The sequence below is a fragment of the Oncorhynchus nerka genome, linkage group LG28 (genome assembly GCF_034236695.1).
Source record: "Oncorhynchus nerka isolate Pitt River linkage group LG28, Oner_Uvic_2.0, whole genome shotgun sequence".
Lineage (NCBI taxonomy): Eukaryota > Metazoa > Chordata > Actinopteri > Salmoniformes > Salmonidae > Oncorhynchus > Oncorhynchus nerka.
This window is the reverse complement of record NC_088423.1, coordinates 15,886,797-15,904,517: the sequence shown is the minus strand read 5'-3', so window position 1 is coordinate 15,904,517 and position 17,721 is coordinate 15,886,797. Positions and strand designations below refer to the sequence as shown.

At 48.1% G+C, this 17,721-nt stretch overlaps 1 protein-coding gene across 8 annotated transcripts in view; it reads left to right on the top strand.

Annotated features, from left to right (window-relative positions):
- The window catches only part of LOC115112928 (myocardin-related transcription factor A-like), a 99,141-nt gene that overhangs the window by 69,304 nt on the left and 12,116 nt on the right, over window positions 1-17,721 (top strand). For all 8 annotated transcript variants that reach the window (XR_010461657.1, XM_029640000.2, XM_029639998.2 and 5 more), the window contains one exon: window positions 16,297-16,362. Coding sequence is in view for 7 of the 8 variants with exons in the window: in XM_029640000.2 (XP_029495860.2) it covers window positions 16,297-16,362 (66 nt within the window). In the remaining variant the exon portion in view is untranslated. The remainder of the gene's footprint in view (window positions 1-16,296; window positions 16,363-17,721) is intronic.

The window sequence follows — 17,721 nt, the reverse complement described above, 5'->3', positions numbered from 1 at the left end:
GGGTTAGACGACTAAAAGAAGGTGGGTGGGTGGGGTTAGACGACTAAAAGAAGGTGGGTGGGGGTTATACTAAAGAAGGTGGGTGGGTGGGGTTAGACGACTAAAAGAAGGTGGGTGGGGGGGTTAGACTAAAAGAAGGTGGGTGGGTGGGGTTAGACGACTAAAAGAAAGTGGGTGGGGTTAGAAGACTAAAAGAAGGTGGGTGGGGTTAGAAGACTAAAAGAAGGTGGGTGGGTGGGGTTAGACGACTAAAAGGTGGGTGGGTGGGGTTAGACGACTAAAAGAAGGTGGGTGGGTGGGGTTAGACGACTAAAAGAAGGTGGGTGGGTGGGGTTAGACGACTAAAAGAAAGTGGGTGGGTGGGGTTAGACGACTAAAAGAAGGTGCGTGGGGTTAGAAGACTAAAAGAAGGTGGGTGGGGTTAGAAGACTAACAGAAGGTGGGTGGGTGGGGTTAGACGACTAAAAGAAGTTGGGTGGGTGGGGTTAGACGACTAAAAGAAGTTGGGTGGGTGGGGTTAGACGACTAAAAGAAGTTGGGTGGGTGGGGTTAGACGACTAAAAGAAGGTGGGTGGGTGGGGTTAGACGACTAAAAGAAAGTGGGTGGGGTTAGAAGACTAAAAGAAGGTGGGTGGGTGGGGTTAGACGACTAAAAGAAGGTGGGTGGGTGGGGTTAGACGACTAAAAGAAGGTGGGTGGGTGGGGTTAGACGACTAAAAGAAGGTGGGTGGGTGGGGTTAGAAAACTAAAAGAAGGTGGGTGGGTGGGGTTAGACGACTAAAAGAAGGTGGGTGGGTGGGTTAGACGACTAAAAGAAGGTGGGTGGGTGGGGTTAGACGACTAAAAGAAGGTGGGTGGGTGGGGTTAGACGACTAAAAGAAGGTGGGTGGGTGGGGTTAGACGACTAAAAGAAAGTGGGTGGGTGGGGTTAGACGACTAAAAGAAGGTGGGTGGGGTTAGGGCTAAAAGAAGGTGGGTGGGGTTAAAGACTAAAAGAAGGTGGGTGGGTGGGGTTAGACTAAAGAAGGGGTGGGGTGGGGTTAGACGACTAAAAGAAGGTGGGTGGGAGGGGTTAGACTAAAGAAGGTGGGTGGGTGGGGTTAGACGACTAAAAGAAGGTGGGTGGGGGGTTATACTAAAAGAAGGTGGGTGGGTGGGGGTTAGACTAAAAGAAGGTGGGTGGGTGGGGTTAGACGACTAAAAGAAAGTGGGTGGGTTAGAAGACTAAAAGAAGGTGGGTGGGGTTAGAAGACTAAAAGAAGGTGGGTGGGTGGGGTTAGACGACTAAAAGGTGGGTGGGTGGGGTTAGACTAAAAGAAGGTGGGTGGGTGGGGTTAGACGACTAAAAGAAAGTGGGTGGGTGGGGTTAGACGACTAAAAGAAGGTGCGTGGGGTTAGAAGACTAAAAGAAGGTGGGTGGGTGGGGTTAGACGACTAAAAGAAGTTGGGTGGGTGGGGTTAGACGACTAAAAGGTGGGTGGGTGGGTTAGAAGACTAAAAGAAGGTGGGTGGGTGGGGTTAGATGACTAAAGAAGGTGGGTGGGTGGGGTTAGAAGACTAAAAGAAGATGGGTGGGTGGGGATAGACGACTAAAAGAAGGTGGGTGAGAGGGGTTAGACTAAAGAAGCTGGTGGGTGGGGTTAGACGACTAAAAGAAGGTGGGTGGGAGGGGTTAGATGACTAAAAGAAGGTGGGTGGGGTTAGAAGACTAAAATAAGGTGGGTGGGGTTAGAAGACTAAAAGAAGGTGGTGGGTGGGGTTAGAAGACTGAAAGAAAGTGGGTGGGAGGGGTTAGACTAAAGAAGCTGGGTGGGTGGGGTTAGACGACTAAAAAAGAAGGTGGGTGGGAGGGTTTAGACGACTAAAAGAAGGTGGGTGGGAGGGGTTAGACTAAAGAAGGTGGGTGGGTGGGGTTAGACGACTAAAAGAAAGTGGGTGGGTGGAGTTAGACGACTAACAGAAAGTGGGTGGGGTTAGAAGACTAAAGAAGCTGGTGGGTGGGGTTAGACGACTAGAAGGTGGGTGGGTGGGGTTAGATGACTAAAAGAAGGTGGATGGGGTTAGAAGACTAAAAGAAGGTGGGTGGGTGGGGTTAGAAGACTAAAAGAAGGTGGGTGGGTGGGGTTAGAAGACTGAAAGAAAGTGGGTGGGAGGGTTAGACTAAAGAAGCTGGGTGGGTGGGGTTAGACGACTAAAAGAAGGTGGGTGGGAGGGGTTAGAAGACTAAAAGAAGGTGGGTGGGAGGGGTTAGATGACTAAAGAAGTTGGGTGGGAGGGGTTAGACGACTAGAAGAAGGTGGGTAGGTGGGGTTGGACAACTAAAAGAAGGTGGGTAGGTGGGGTTAGACGACTAAAAGAAGGTGGGTGGTGGGGTTAGAAGACTAAAAGAAGGTGGGTGGGTGGGGTTAGATGACTAAAGAAGGTGGGTGGGTGGGGTTAGAAGACTAAAAGAAGGTGGGTGGGTGTGGGGTTAGAAGACTAAACGAAGGTGGGTGGGAGGGGTTAGAAGACTAAAGAAGGTGGGTGGGTGGGGTTAGAAGACTAAAAAGAAGGAGGTGGGTGGGGTTAGAAGACTAAAAGAAGGTGGGTGGGTGGGGTTAGATGACTAAAGAAGGTGGGTGGGTGGGGTTAGAAGACTAACGAAGGTGGGTGGGTGGGGTTAGAAGACTAACGAAGGTGGGTGGTGGGTTAGAAGACTAACGAAGGTGGGTGGGTGGGTTAGAAGACTAAAGAAGGTGGGGGTTAGAAGACTAAACGGAGGTGGGTGGGAGGGGTTAGAAGACTAAAAGAAGGTGGGTGGGAGGGGTTAGATGACTAAAGAAGTTGGGTGGGAGGGGTTAGACGACTAGAAGAAGGTGGGTAGGTGGGGTTGGACAACTAAAAGAAGGTGGGTAGGTGGGGTTAGACGACTAAAAGAAGGTGGGTGGGTGGGGTTAGAAGACTAAAAGAAGGTGGGTGGGTGGGGTTAGAAGACTGAAAGAAAGTGGGTGGGAGGGGTTAGACTAAAGAAGCTGGGTGGGTGGGGTTAGACGACTAAAAGAAGGTGGGTGGGAGGGGTTAGACTAAAGAAGGTGGGTGGGTGGGGTTAGACGACTAAAATAAAGTGGGTGGTGGGGTTAGACTAAAGAAGGTGGGTGGGTTTAGAAAACTAAAAGAAGGTGGGGGGGGTTTAGACGACTAAAAGAAGGTGGGTGGGTGGGGTTAGACGACAAAGAAGGTGGGTGGGGTTAGACGACTAGAAGAAGGTGGGTAGGTGGGGTTAGACGACTAAAAGAAAGTGGGTGGGGTTAGAAGACTAAAAGAAGGTGGGTGGGTGGGGTTAGACGACTAAAAGAAGGTGGGTGGGGTTAGACGACTAAAAGAAGGTGGGTGGGGTTAGAAGACTAAAAGAAGGTGGGTGGGTGGGGTTAGACGACTAAAAAGAAGGTGGGTGGGTGGGTGGGGTTAGACGACTAAAAGAAGGTGGGTGGGTGGGGTTAGACGACTAAAAGAAGGTGGGTGGGTGGGGTTAGACGACTAAAAGAAGTGGGTGGGTGGGGTTAGAAGACTAAAAGAAGGTGGGTGGGTGGGGTTAGATGACTAAAGAAGGTGGGTGGGTGGGGTTAGAAGACTAACGAAGGTGGGTGGGTGGGGTTAGAAGACTAAAAGAAGATGGGTGGGTGGGGATAGACGACTAAAAAAGAAGGTGGGTGAGAGGGGTTAGACTAAAGAAGCTGGCGGGTGGGGTTAGACGACTAAAAGAAGGTGGGTGGGAGGGTTAGATGACTAAAAGAAGGTGGGTGGGGTTAGAAGACTAAAATAAGGTGGGTGGGTGGGGTTAGAAGACTAAAAGAAGGTGGGTGGGTGGGGTTAGAAGACTGAAAGAAAGTGGGTGGGAGGGTTAGACTAAAGAAGCTGGGTGGGTGGGGTTAGACGACTAAAAGAAGGTGGGTGGGAGGGGTTAGACTAAAGAAGGTGGGTGGGTGGGGTTAGACGACTAAAAGAAAGTGGGTGGGTGGGGTTAGACGACTAACAGAAAGTGGGTGGGGTTAGAAGACTAACGAAGGTGGGTGGGTGGGGTTAGAAGACTAAAGAAGGTGTGTGGGGTTAGAAGACTAAACGGAGGTGGGTGGGAGGGTTAGAAGACTAAAAGAAGGTGGGTGGGAGGGTTTAGACGACTAGAAGAAGGTGGGTGGGTGGGGTTGGACAACTAAAGAAGGTGGGTAGGTGGGGTTAGACGACTAAAAGAAGGTGGGTGGGTGGGGTTAGAAGACTAAAAGAAGGTGGGTGGGTGGGGTTAGAAGACTAAAAGAAGGTGGGTGAGAGGGTTAGACTAAAGAAGCTGGTGGGTGGGGTTAGACGACTAAAAGAAGGAGGGTGCGAGGGTTAGAAGACTAAAAGAGGGTGGGAGGGGTTAGAAGACTAAAAGAAGGTGGGTGGGTGGGTGGGGTTAGAAGACTAAAAGAAGGTGGGTGGGTGGGGTTAGAATGAAAGAAAAGAAAGTGGGTGGGTGGGTGGGGTTAGACTAAAGAAGGTGGGTGGGTGGGGTTAGACTAAAGAAGGTGGGTGGGTGGGGTTAGACTAACTAAAATAAAGTGGGTGGGTGGGGTTAGACTAAAGAAGGTGGGTGGGTTTAGAAAACTAAAAGGGTGGGGGGGTTAGACTAAAAAAGGTGGGTGGGTGGGGTTAGACTAAAAAGGTGGGTGGGTGGGAAGTTTAGACGACTAAAAAAAGTGGGGGTGGGGTTAGACGACTAAAAGAAGGTGGGTGGGGTTAGACGACTAAAAGAAGGTGGGTGGGTGGGTGAAGGTGGGTGGGGTTAGAAGCGACTAAAAGAAGGTGGGTGGGAGGGAGGGAGTGAGTGGTTAGACGACTAAAAGAAGGTGGGTGGGAGGGGTTAGACTAAAGAAGGTGGGTGGGTGGGGTTAGACGACTAAAAGAAGGTGGGTGGGGGTTATACTAAAAGAAGGTGGGTGGGGGTTAGACTAAAAGAAGGTGGGTGGGTGGGGTTAGACGACTAAAAGAAAGTGGGTGGGGTTAGAAGACTAAAAGAAGGTGGGTGGGTGGGGTTAGACAACTAAAAGAAGGTGGGTGGGTGGGGTTAGACGACTAAAAGAAGGTGGGTGGGGTTAGAAGACTAAAAGAAGGTGGGTGGGTGGGGTTAGACGACTAAAAGAAGGTGGGTGGGTGGGTGGGGTTAGACGACTAAAAGAAGGTGGGTGGGGTTAGACGACTAAAAGAAGGTGGGTGGGTGGGGTTAGACGACTAAAAGAAGGTGGGTGGGTGGGGTTAGAAGACTAAAAAGGTGGGTGGGTGGGGTTAGATGACTAAAGAAGGTGGGTGGGTGGGGTTAGAAGACTAACGAAGGTGGGTGGGTGGGGTTAGAAGACTAAAAGAAGATGGGTGGGTGGGGATAGACGACTAAAAGAAGGTGGGTGAGAGGGGTTAGACTAAAGAAGCTGGCGGGTGGGGTTAGACGACTAAAAGAAGGTGGGTGGGAGGGGTTAGATGACTAAAAGAAGGTGGGTGGGGTTAGAAGACTAAAAGAAGGTGGGTGGGTGGGGTTAGAAGACTAAAAGAAGGTGGGTGGGTGGGGTTAGAAGACTGAAAGAAAGTGGGTGGGAGGGGTTAGACTAAAGAAGCTGGGTGGGTGGGGTTAGACGACTAAAAGAAGGTGGGTGGGAGGGTTTAGACAACTAAAAGAAGGTGGGTGGGAGGGTTAGACTAAAGAAGGTGGGTGGGTGGGGGTTAGACGACTAAAAGAAGGTGGGTGGGAGGGGTTAGACGACTAGAAGAAGGTGGGTAGGTGGGGTTGGACAACTAAAAGAAGGTGGGTGGGTGGGGTTAGAAGACTAAAAGAAGGTGGGTGGGTGGGGTTAGAAGACTAAAAGAAGGTGGGTGAGAGGGGTTAGACTAAAGAAGCTGGTGGGTGGGGTTAGACGACTAAAAGAAGGAGGGTGCGAGGGGTTAGAAGACTAAAAGAGGGTGGAGGGGTTAGAAGACTAAAAGAAGGTGGGTGGGTGGGTGGGTGGGGTTAGAAGACTAAAAGAAGGTGGGTGGGTGGGGTTAGAAGAATGAAAGAAAGTGGGTGGGAGGGGTTAGACTAAAGAAGCTGGGTGGGTGGGGTTAGACGACTAAAAGAAGGTGGGTGGGAGGGGTTAGACTAAAGAAGGTGGGTGGGTGGGGTTAGACGACTAAAATAAAGTGGGTGGGTGGGGTTAGACTAAAGAAGGTGGGTGGGTTTAGAAAACTAAAAGAAGGTGGGGGGGTTTGGACGACTAAAAGAAGGTGGGTGGGTGGGTTAGACGCCGACAAAGGTGGGTGGGGTTAGACGACTAGAAGAAGGTGGGTAGGTGGGGTTAGACGACTAAAAGAAGTTGGGTGGGTGGGGTTAGACGACTAAAAGAAGGTGGGTGGGTGGGGTTAGACGACTAAAAGAAGGTGGGTGGGAGGAGTGAGTGGTTAGACGACTAAAAGAAGGTGGGTGGGAGGGGTTAGACTAAAGAAAGTGGGTGGGTGGGGTTAGACGACTAAAAGAAGGTGGGTGGGGGGTTATACTAAAAGAAGGTGGGTGGGGGGTTAGACTAAAAGAAGGTGGGTGGGTGGGGTTAGACGACTAAAAGAAAGTGGGTGGGGTTAGAAGACTAAAAGAAGGTGGGTGGGTGGGGTTAGACGACTAAAAGAAGGTGGGTGGGTGGGGTTAGACGACTAAAAGAAGGTGGGTGGGGTTAGAAGACTAAAAGAAGGTGGGTGGGTGGGGTTAGACGACTAAAAGAAGGTGGGTGGGTGGGTGGGGTTAGACGACTAAAAGAAGGTGGGTGGGTGGGTGGGGTTAGACGACTAAAAGAAGGTGGGTGGGTGGGGTTAGACGACTAAAAGAAGTTGGGTGGGTGGGGTTAGACGACTAAAAGAAGGTGGGTGGGTGGGGTTAGAAGACTAAAAGAAGGTGGGTGGGTGGGGTTAGATGACTAAAGAAGGTGGGTGGGTGGGGTTAGAAGACTAACGAAGGTGGGTGGGTGGGTTAGAAGACTAAAAGAAGATGGGTGGGTGGGGATAGACGACTAAAAGAAGGTGGGTGAGAGGGGTTAGACTAAAGAAGCTGGCGGGTGGGGTTAGACGACTAAAAGAAGGTGGGTGGGAGGGGTTAGATGACTAAAAGAAGGTGGGTGGGGTTAGAAGACTAAAAGAAGGTGGGTGGGTGGGGTTAGAAGACTAAAAGAAGGTGGGTGGGTGGGGTTAGAAGACTGAAAGAAAGTGGGTGGGAGGGGTTAGACTAAAGAAGCTGGGTGGGTGGGGTTAGACGACTAAAAGAAGGTGGGTGGGAGGGTTTAGACGACTAAAAGAAGGTGGGTGGGAGGGGTTAGACTAAAGAAGGTGGGTGGGTGGGGTTAGACGACTAAAATAAAGTGGGTGGGTGGGGTTAGACGACTAACAGAAAGTGGGTGGGGTTAGAAGACTAAAGAAGCTGGTGGGTGGGGTTAGACGACTAGAAGGTGGGTGGGAGGGGTTAGATGACTAAAAGAAGGTGGATGGGGTTAGAAGACTAAAAGAAGGTGGGTGGGTGGGGTTAGAAGACTAAAAGAAGGTGGGTGGGTGGGGTTAGACGACTAAAAGAAAGTGGGTGGGTGGGGTTAGACGACTAACAGAAAGTGGGTGGGGTTAGAAGACTAAAGAAGCTGGTGGGTGGGGTTAGACGACTAGAAGGTGGGTGGGAGGGGTTAGATGACTAAAAGAAGGTGGATGGGGTTAGAAGACTAAAGAAGCTGGTGGGTGGGGTTAGACGACTAGAAGGTGGGTGGGTGGGGTTAGAAGACTAAAAGAAGGTGGGTGGGTGGGGTTAGAAGACTGAAAGAAAGTGGGTGGGAGGGTTAGACTAAAGAAGCTGGGTGGGTGGGGTTAGACGACTAAAAGAAGGTGGGTGGGTGGGGTTAGAAGACTAAAGAAGGTGGGTGGGGTTAGAAGACTAAACGGAGGTGGGTGGGAGGGGTTAGAAGACTAAAAGAAGGTGGGTGGGAGGGGTTAGATGACTAAAGAAGTTGGGTGGGAGGGGTTAGACGACTAGAAGAAGGTGGGTAGGTGGGGTTGGACAACTAAAAGAAGGTGGGTAGGTGGGGTTAGACGACTAAAAGAAGGTGGGTGGGTGGGGTTAGAATACTAAAAGAAGGTGGGTGGGTGGGGTTAGATGACTAAAGAAGGTGGTGGGTGGGGTTAGAAGACTAAAAGAAGGTGGGTGGGTGTGTGGGGTTAGAAGACTAAACGAAGGTGGGTGGGAGGGGTTAGAAGACTAAAGAAGGTGGGTGGGTGGGGTTAGAAGACTAAAAGAAGGTGGGTGGGTGGGGTTAGAAGACTAAAAGAAGGTGGGTGGGTGGGGTTAGATGACTAAAGAAGGTGGGTGGGTGGGGTTAGAAGACTTACGAAGGTGGGTGGGCGGGGTTAGAAGACTAACGAAGGTGGGTGGGTGGGGTTAGAAGACTAACGAAGGTGGGTGGGTGGGGTTAGAAGACTAAAGAAGATGGGTGGGTGGGGATAGACGACTAAAAGAAGGTGGGTGAGAGGGTTTAGACTAAAGAAGCTGGTGGGTGGGGTTAGACGACTAAAAGAAGGAGGGTGGGAGGGGTTAGAAGACTAAAAGAGGGTGGGAGGGGTTAGAAGACTAAAAGAAGGTGGGTGGGTGGGGTTAGAAGACTAAAAGAAGGTGGGTGGGTGGGTGGGGTTAGAAGACTAAAAGAAGGTGGGTGGGTGGGGTTAGAAGACTGAAAGAAAGTGGGTGGGAGGGGTTAGACTAAAGAAGCTGGGTGGGTGGGGTTAGACGACTAAAAGAAGGTGGGTGGGAGGGGTTAGACTAAAGAAGCTGATGGGTGGGGTTAGACGACTAAAAGAAGGTGGGTGGGAGGGGTTAGACGACTAAAAGAAGGTGGGTGGGGTTAGAAGACTAAAAGAAGGTGGGTGGGAGGGGTTAGACTAAAGAAGCTGGGTGGATGGGGTTAGACGACTAGAAGAAGGTGGGTAGGTGGGGTTAGACTAAAAGAAGGTGGGTGGGTGGGGTTAGACTAAAAGAAGGTGGGTGGGTGGGGTTAGACGACTAAAAGAAGGTGGGTGGGAGGAGTGAGTGGTTAGACGACTAAAAGAAGGTGGGTGGGAGGGGTTAGACTAAAGAAGGTGGGTGGGGTGTTAGAAGACTAAAAGAAGGTGGGTGGGAGGGGTTAGACTAAAGAAGCTGATGGGTGGGGTTAGACGACTAAAAGAAGGTGGGTGGGAGGGGTTAGACGACTAAAAGAAGGTGGGTGGGGTTAGAAGACTAAAAGAAGGTGGGTGGGAGGGTTAGACTAAAGAAGCTGGGTGGATGGGGTTAGACTACTAGAAGAAGGTGGGTAGGTGGGGTTAGACGACTAACAGAAAGTGGGTGGGGTTAGAAGACTAAAGAAGCTGGTGGGTGGGGCTAGACGACTAAAAGAAGGTGGGTGGGAGGGGTTAGATGACTAAAAGGTGGGTGGGGTTAGAAGACTAAAAGAAGGTGGGTGGGTGGGTGGGGTTAGAAGACTAAAAGAAGGTGGGTGGGTGGGGTTAAAAGACTGAAAGAAAGTGGGTGGGAGGGTTAGACTAAAGAAGCTGGGTGGGTGGGGTTAGACGACTAAAAGAAGGTGGGTGGGAGGGGTTAGACTAAAGAAGCTGATGGGTGGGGTTAGACGACTAAAAGAAGGTGGGTGGGAGGGGTTAGACGACTAAAAGAAGGTGGGTGGGGTTAGAAGACTAAAAGAAGGTGGGTGGGAGGGGTTAGACTAAAGAAGCTGGGTGGATGGGGTTAGACGACTAGAAGAAGGTGGGTAGGTGGGGTTAGACTAAAAGAAGGTGGGTGGGTGGGGTTAGACTAAAAGAAGGTGGGTGGGTGGGGTTAGACGACTAAAAGAAGGTGGGTGGAGTGAGTGAGTGGTTAGACGACTAAAAGAAGGTGGGTGGGAGGGGTTAGACTAAAGAAGGTGGGTGGGGTGTTAGAAGACTAAAAGAAGGTGGGTGGAGGGGTTAGACTAAAGAAGCTGATGGGTGGGGTTAGACGACTAAAAGAAGGTGGGTGGGAGGGGTTAGACGACTAAAAGAAGGTGGGTGGGGTTAGAAGACTAAAAGAAGGTGGGTGGGAGGAGTTAGACTAAAGAAGCTGGGTGGATGGGGTTAGACTACTAGAAGAAGGTGGGTAGGTGGGGTTAGACTAAAAGAAGGTGGGTGGGTGGGGTTAGACTAAAAGAAGGTGGGTGGGTGGGGTTAGACGACTTAAAAGAAGGTGGGTGGGAGTGAGTGAGTGGTTAGACGACTAAAAGGTGGGTGGGGGGTTAGACTAAAGAAGCTGGGTGGATGGGGTTAGACGACTAGAAGAAGGTGGGTAGGTGGGGTTAGACTAAAAGAAGGTGGGTGGGTGGGGTTAGACTAAAAGAAGGTGGGTGGGTGGGGTTAGACGACTAAAAGAAGGTGGGTGGGAGTGAGTGAGTGGTTAGACGACTAAAAGAAGGTGGGTGGGGGGGTTAGACTAAAGAAGGTGGGTGGGTGGGATTAGACAACTAAAAGAAGGTGGGTGGGGGTTAGACTAAAAGAAGGTGGGTGGGTGGGGTTAGACGACTAAAAGAAAGTGGGTGGGGTTAGAAGACTAAAAGAAGGTGGGTGGGTGGGGTTAGAAGACTAAAAGAAGGTGGGTGGGGTTAGAAGACTAGAAGGTGGGTGGGAGGGTTAGACTAAAGAAGCTGGGTGGGTGGGGTTAGACTAAAGAAGGTGGGTGGGTTTAGACGACTAAAAGAAGGTGGGTGGGTGGGGTTAGACGCCGACAAAGGTGGGTGGGGTTAGACGACTAGAAGAAGGTGGGTGGGTGGGGTTAGACGACTAAAAGAAGGTGGGTGGGGGGTTATACTAAAAGAAGGTGGGTGGGGGGTTAGACTAAAAGGAGCTGGGTGGGTGGGGTTAGACGACTAAAAGAATGTGGGTGGGAGGGGTTAGACTAAAGAAGGTGGGTGGGTTTAGAAAACTAAAAGAAGGTGGGGGGGGGGTTAGACGCCGACAAAGGTGGGTGGGGTTAGACGACTAGAAGAAGGTAGGTAGGGGGTTAGACGACTAAAAGAAGTTGGGTGGGTGGGGTTAGACGACTAAAAGAAGGTGGGTGGGTGGGGTTAGACGACTAAAAGAAGGTGGGTGGGAGGGAGTGAGTGGTTAGACGACTAAAAGAAGGTGGGTTGGAGGGGTTAGACTAAAGAAGGTGGGTGGGTGGGGTTAGACGACTAAAAGAAGGTGGGTGGGGGGTTATACTAAAAGAAGGTGGGTGGGGGGTTATACTAAAAGAAGGTGGGTGGGGGGTTAGACTAAAAGAAGGTGGGTGGGTGGGGTTAGAAGTCTAAAAGAAAGTGGGTGGGGTTAGAAGACTAAAAGAAGGTGGGTGGGGTTAGAAGACTAAAAGAAGATGGGTGGGGTTAGAAGACTAAAAGAAGGTGGGTGGGTGGGTGGGGTTAGACGACTAAAAGAAGGTGGGTGGGTGGGGTTAGACGACTAAAAGAAGGTGGGTGGGTGGGGTTAGACGACTAAAAGAAAGTGGGTGGGTGGGTGGGGTTAGACGACTAAAAGAAGGTGGGTGGGGTTAGACGACTAAAAGAAGGTGGGTGGGGTTAGAAGACTAAAAGAAGGTGGGTGGGTGGGGTTAGACGACTAAAAGAAGGTGGGTGGGTGGGGTTAGACGACTAAAAGAAGTTGGGTGGGTGGGGTTAGACGACTAAAAGAAGTTGGGTGGGTGGGGTTAGACGACTAAAAGAAGGTGGGTGGGTGGGGTTAGACGACTAAAAGAAGGTTGGTGGGAGGGGTTAGACTAAAGAAGCTGGGTGGGTGGGTTTAGACGACTAAAAGAAGGTGGGTGGGAGGGTTTAGACGACTAAAAGAATGTATGCTACCCCAAGATGTTATAATTCAAAAACATTTGTCTAGCACAAGCTTCGGGTTTGGTTCTGTATGGTGACCAGACTTCTGTCAAGCTTCATCCATCCCCTTCTTGCTCCTTTCTTATTGATCCGTGTCGTGAACCATAATAAGTCATTGGCTTCAGTCATTCCTCATATAACTCCCTGGTTGTGGTGTGTAATGATCAAGCTAATGTCCAAATGGTGAGGTCATTGGATGATTACTGTGCTTTCCAAATAGAACTGTTCCAATGGCCATGCTAAGTGTTCGGCCATGCCAAGTGTGTGTGTGCATGTGAGTTCATAAGGGAGACTTCTAGCTGTGTGTGTGGGAAAGGGGAAGGTATACCAAGTCAGTTGCAGAACTGAATGCATTCGACTGAAATGTGTCTTGTGCATTGAACCCAACCCCTCTGAATCAGAGAGGTGTGGGGGGGTGCCTTATTCAACGTCATCGACGTTCTGGGAACAGTTGTTGTTGGGGCTTAATTGCCTTGCTCAATGGCAGAATGTCAGATTTGGGGATTTGAACCAGCGACATTTTGGTTACTGGCCCAACGGTCTTAACCGTGTGTGTGTGTGCGCGCGCGCGCACGCACGCACAGTAGGTGTGGGCTATGCTGTGCCAGGTCTGGAGGCCCTTTGGGGACAGTGGCAGACATATTTAATTAGACCTAATGACACATGAGCACACTGTTGGCCCTCCTCCCTGTTCTTTTGTGTCTCTTTTTCTCTCTCACACTCTCTGCATTCTCTCTCTCTCATCTTTCTTCTTTCTCTCAATTCAATTTAAGGGGCTTTGTTGGCGTGGGAAACATATGTTAACATTGTCGAAGCAAGTGAAATAGATATTCGTGAAATGAACAATACAAATTTACTGTAAACATTACACTCAGAAGTTCCAAAATAATAGACATTTCAAATTCCATATTTTGTCTGTATAGAGTGTTGTAGCAATGTGCAAATAGTTAAAGTACAAAAGGGAAAATAAATATGGGTTGTATTTACAATAGTGTTTGTTCTTAACTGGTTGCCCTTTTCTTGTGGCAACAGGTCACAAATATTGCCACTGTGATGGCACACTGTGGTATTTCACCCAGTAGATATGGGAGTTGATCAAACTTGGGTTTGTTTTGAATTATTTGTGGATCTGTGTAATCTGAGGGAAATATGTGTCTCTAATATGGTCATACATTTGGCAGGAGGTTAGAAAGTGCAGCTCAGTTTCCACCTCATTTTGTTGGCAGTGTGCACATAGCCTGTCTTTTGAGAGCCAGGTCTGCCTACGGCGACCATTCTCAGTAGCAAGGCTATGCTCACTGAGTCTACATAGTCAGAGCTTTCCTTAAGTTTGGGTCAGTCACAGTGGTCAGGTATTCTGCCACTGTACTCTCTGTTTAGGGCCAAATAGCATTCTAGTTTGCTCTCTCTCTGCATTCTCTCTCTATCCTCTCTCTCTCATCTTTCTTCTCTCTCACTCTGCATTCTCTTATCTTTATTCTCTTTCTCAATTCAATTTAAGGGCTTTTTTGGAATAGGAAATATGTTAACATTGCCAAAGCAAGTGAAGTAGATAATAAACAAAAGTAAAATAAACAATAAAAATTAACATTAAACATTACACTCAACAAAAGTTGTAAAATAATAGAAATTTCAAATATCATATGTGCAAATAGTTAAAGTACAAAAGGGAAAATAAATATGGGTTATACTCTGCATTCTCTCTTATCTTTCTTTCTCTCTCTCGCTTTCTCTCTCATCTTCACTCTCTTCTCTCCTCTCTAACTGTGGATGCCTGGGGCCTGTATTCTAATAAATAGTCTTCTCCTCGTCCTACTTCATCCATGACTACAGTAGATCCAGAGGGATGTTCATGGTGGAATTTACAACTGTACCCCATGCTTTCAGATGTCAGTGGTCCAGAAGGAATGACAACATGGATGGAAAGGAGAGGTGTGGAAGAGTATTTAGATCTGGACTGAAGGGACAGGGAAGCAGGACACTCACTTAGCCTGAGTCCTTTGAAGAGATGTGTATCTCGTGTCACTCAAACACAAAGTAGTTTAGGTGGTTAGGGGTCAGCAATAGTGGAAAAAGTACCCAATTGTCATACTTGAGTAAAAGTAAAGATATAATATAAAATTACTCAAAGTTACCTAGTAAAATACTACTTGAGTAAAAATATAAAAGTATTTGGTTTTAAATATACTTAAGTATCAAAAGTAAATGTACTTATTTATCAAAAGTATAAATCATTTCAAATTCCCTATATTAAGCAAACCAGATGGCACCATTTTCTTGTTTTTATTTATTTATAGATAGCCAGAGGCACACTCCATCACTCAGACATAGTTTACAAACGAAGCATTTGTATTTAGTGAGTCTGCCAGATCAGAGGCAGTAGTCATGACCAGGGATGTTCTTTTGTTGAGTGTGAATTGGAAAAAATTTCTGTCCTGTACTTTAGTACTTTTGGTTGTCAGGGAAAATGTATGACGTAAAAAAATACATTGTTTTCTTTTGGAATGTAGTACAGTAAAAGTTGTAAACAATATAAATAGTAAAGTACAGATACCCCAAAAAACTACTTATGTAGTACTTCAAAGTAGTTTAAAGTACTTTACACCACTGGGGGTCAGGTCAGTTGTTCTGACTGGACGACTGACAAGGACCTGCTTACTTCCCTTAATTGTTGCAAGACTTGCAGTACCAACAATTCTTCCTGCATTATTTACATTGATGGATTGCATACCATAGCTTGGCTTGATAATACAGGCTGCTGTGAGGAATGCATAGTAATAGGTCGACCTAAGAATGGCAGTGGTAAAACAGTCTGCTGAGAGAATTACCGCCTGCATCTCTCACTCTCCCTTTGTCTCTCTCTTTCTCTCTCATCTCCTCCTCTATTTCTCTCTTTCACACTATCTTTCGCTCTCTTCATCGCTCTTTTTTGTTTGCTCGCTCTCTCACCTCTCTCCCTCTATCTCTCTGTTTCGCTCACTTTATCTTCCCATCTCTCCCTGCTCTCTATCTCTTTCGCACTCTTTATCTCTCTCTCTCTCTCTCTCGCTGTCTTTATCTCTCGCTCTCTATCTCCCCCTCTCTTTCACTTTCTCTTTACCTCTCTCTCTTTTTTGTTCTATTTGTCTCTTTTACACTCTCACTTGCTCTCTCTCGCTCTCTTTATCTCGCTTTCTTATCTCCCTTCTCTCTTTATCACCCCCCCTCTTTTGCTCTATCTTCCCTAATATCTCTCTTTCGCTCTCACACTCCCTCTTTTGCACTCTCTCTCCTCCTCTATCTCTCTCTTTCACACTATCTATTTTGCTTTCTCCATATCTGTATCTCTCTCGCTCTCTTTATCTTGCTCTCTATCTCCCCATCTATCTCTATCTTGCTCTCTTTCACACTATCTCCCCAATATTTATTTGGCTCTCTCTTTCACTATCTCTTTATCTCTCTCTAGCTCCCCCTATTTATCTCTTTCGCTTCATATATCCTCTATCTCACACTTTCACTCTCTTTTGCTCTCTTATCTCCCCCCATCTCTCTCTTGCTCTCTCTTTCTTTCGTTCTCTATTTATCTCCCCCTATCTCTCATTCGCTCTCTTTCCCCCTCTCTAGCCCCCCCTTCCTCTATCTCTCTCAATTCCATTTTTCAATTTAAGGGGCTTTACAAAAAGTGAAATAAACCAGAAGAAATTACAGTAAACATTCCAAAAGAAGAAAGACAGTGCTGTATACAGTGTTGTAACGATGTGCAAATAGTTAAAGTACAAAAGGGAAAATAAATAAACATAAATATAGGTTGTATTTACAATGGTGTTTGTTCTTCACTGGTTGCCCTTTTCTTGTGGGAACAGATCACAAATCTTGCTGCTGTGATGGCACACTGTGGTATTTCACCCAGTACATAAAGGAGTTTATCACAATTGGGTTTGTTTTCAAATTCTTTGTGGATCTGTGTAATCTCTCTCTCCCTTTATCTTCCCCTCTCTCTCTTTCGCTCTCTCACACACACACATACATTCTGTGTGGGTTTTTATAAGCGCACTGCGCAATCAACAACCGAGAGTTTAGAAACAGGAAGTTTGTAATAAATGCCACCAAACTCCACCCTCCCTTTGCCCTCTGCCACAGCTTTTTTTTAAGAGTGAGGGAGGAAACGAAAGAGAATGAAAGAGAGAGGGAGTGGGTTCTGTCCATTGAGTCCTGCTCTAGCTGTCTACTCCAGTGTTTGTTGACACAAGGATACCCTCTCTGCCGTGCGGATGGACGGTTCAGTGTAGGATGGCAGTCTGGGACTGAAACTCTGGTTTTGAAGAGGTGGTTGTTGTTTCCATGCTGGCAGTTGCTGACTCTCCTCTCTCCCTCTCTCTCTGTTGTCATGCAGTCCTCCAGCTCAAACTACAGCAGAGACGCACCCGGGAGGAGCTGGTCAGCCAAGGGATCATGCCACGTAAGTAGTGCCCAAACTCTCTATTCTTATCTCTAGAGTCTAGACCAGCAAATATAATACAATGTCACCCTCTGCATTCTTGACCAGTACAGTGTCTGTTCCTGGTCCCCTTGGACTGACAGGCCTGTTCTGTTGTTGTAATTTGCATTGTGTTGTTGTAATTTGTGTTGTGTTATGTTCTGTGGTGGTGTGGTTATCATCAAGTGGCCAGCCAGCTTCCCCTACTGTGTCCACTTCCTGTTATGTGTTCTCTTCAGCAGCTGAAGAGACTGAGGAGACTCGGTGTTCAGCTGTTGGTAGGAGGAAGTGCATGGGCTACTTCTTACAGGAGAGAGGCACTGATTGTGTTGCGTCATGCCTAAGAACAGCCCTTAGCTGTGGTATATTTGCCATCAGTGCCTCTCTCCTGCATACCACACCCCCCAGACCTTATTGTTTACGTGTCTAACCTGGCCATAAAATGGGCCTCTCTCTCCCCTGTGCTCCCAGTCTTATACACAAAAACAATGGGCCAGGAGAACTAGGTGTCTCTATGGTGGCCTGGCTCAGACATACAGGACTTGATTCCAGATTAGTCCAGATTACTGAGGGTCAGGTTGTCTTCTTGTGGAGGAGGAGGCATTACCGACCAGCCTTTTAAAAGGGACTTCTTATGACGATGGCCCAAAGCTATAGCAGAACTGCTTTACCGTCAAGGCTCTGTAGAGTTAATAGACCATAATGTGCTCACGCCATGGATTTGCAGTTGGTGCTATAAAGCAGACTAAATTACAGAGTTGGCTGGATCCTCCATGATCCATTTGCATGTATTTGTAGGCAAAAGTCGACTTGATTTGATTAGTTACATCACAGGAATCCCAGGCCAATATTTAGGCATGCCAGTCTGCGACCCTCCTATTTGACCTTCCGTAAGCCAGCATTGCGTCCCTCAATAAACACGCACACACACAGCAGGGCCAGACGTCACTGTTTGACAGTTGAGCTGATTTAAGGCTTCACATTGGGCAAAAGGTGATGATGAAATCTTCAGTGTCCCTCCAACATCCTCTTCAACCATCCAGTGTGTGTGTGTTGGTGCGCACGTCTTTGTGTTTTCCAACTTCTGAATGATGTGATACACGGGGGCATGCTGAAGACCCATACAGTTGAAGAGAGTGATAAGTGTAGAAAGTCTTTCTCAGAAAGTCAACCCATCACTCTTCTCTCAGCTTTCACATGTCCTCCTTAAATCTCCTGGCTGTGCTGTAATTCACATCTTTATTGATAGTTCTATGGGTTCCCCTGCGTACACCTCTCTTATACTATAGCAAGCTGTTCCTCCTTCACTGTTCTGCTGAAACAGGTCACTTACTAGTCAAG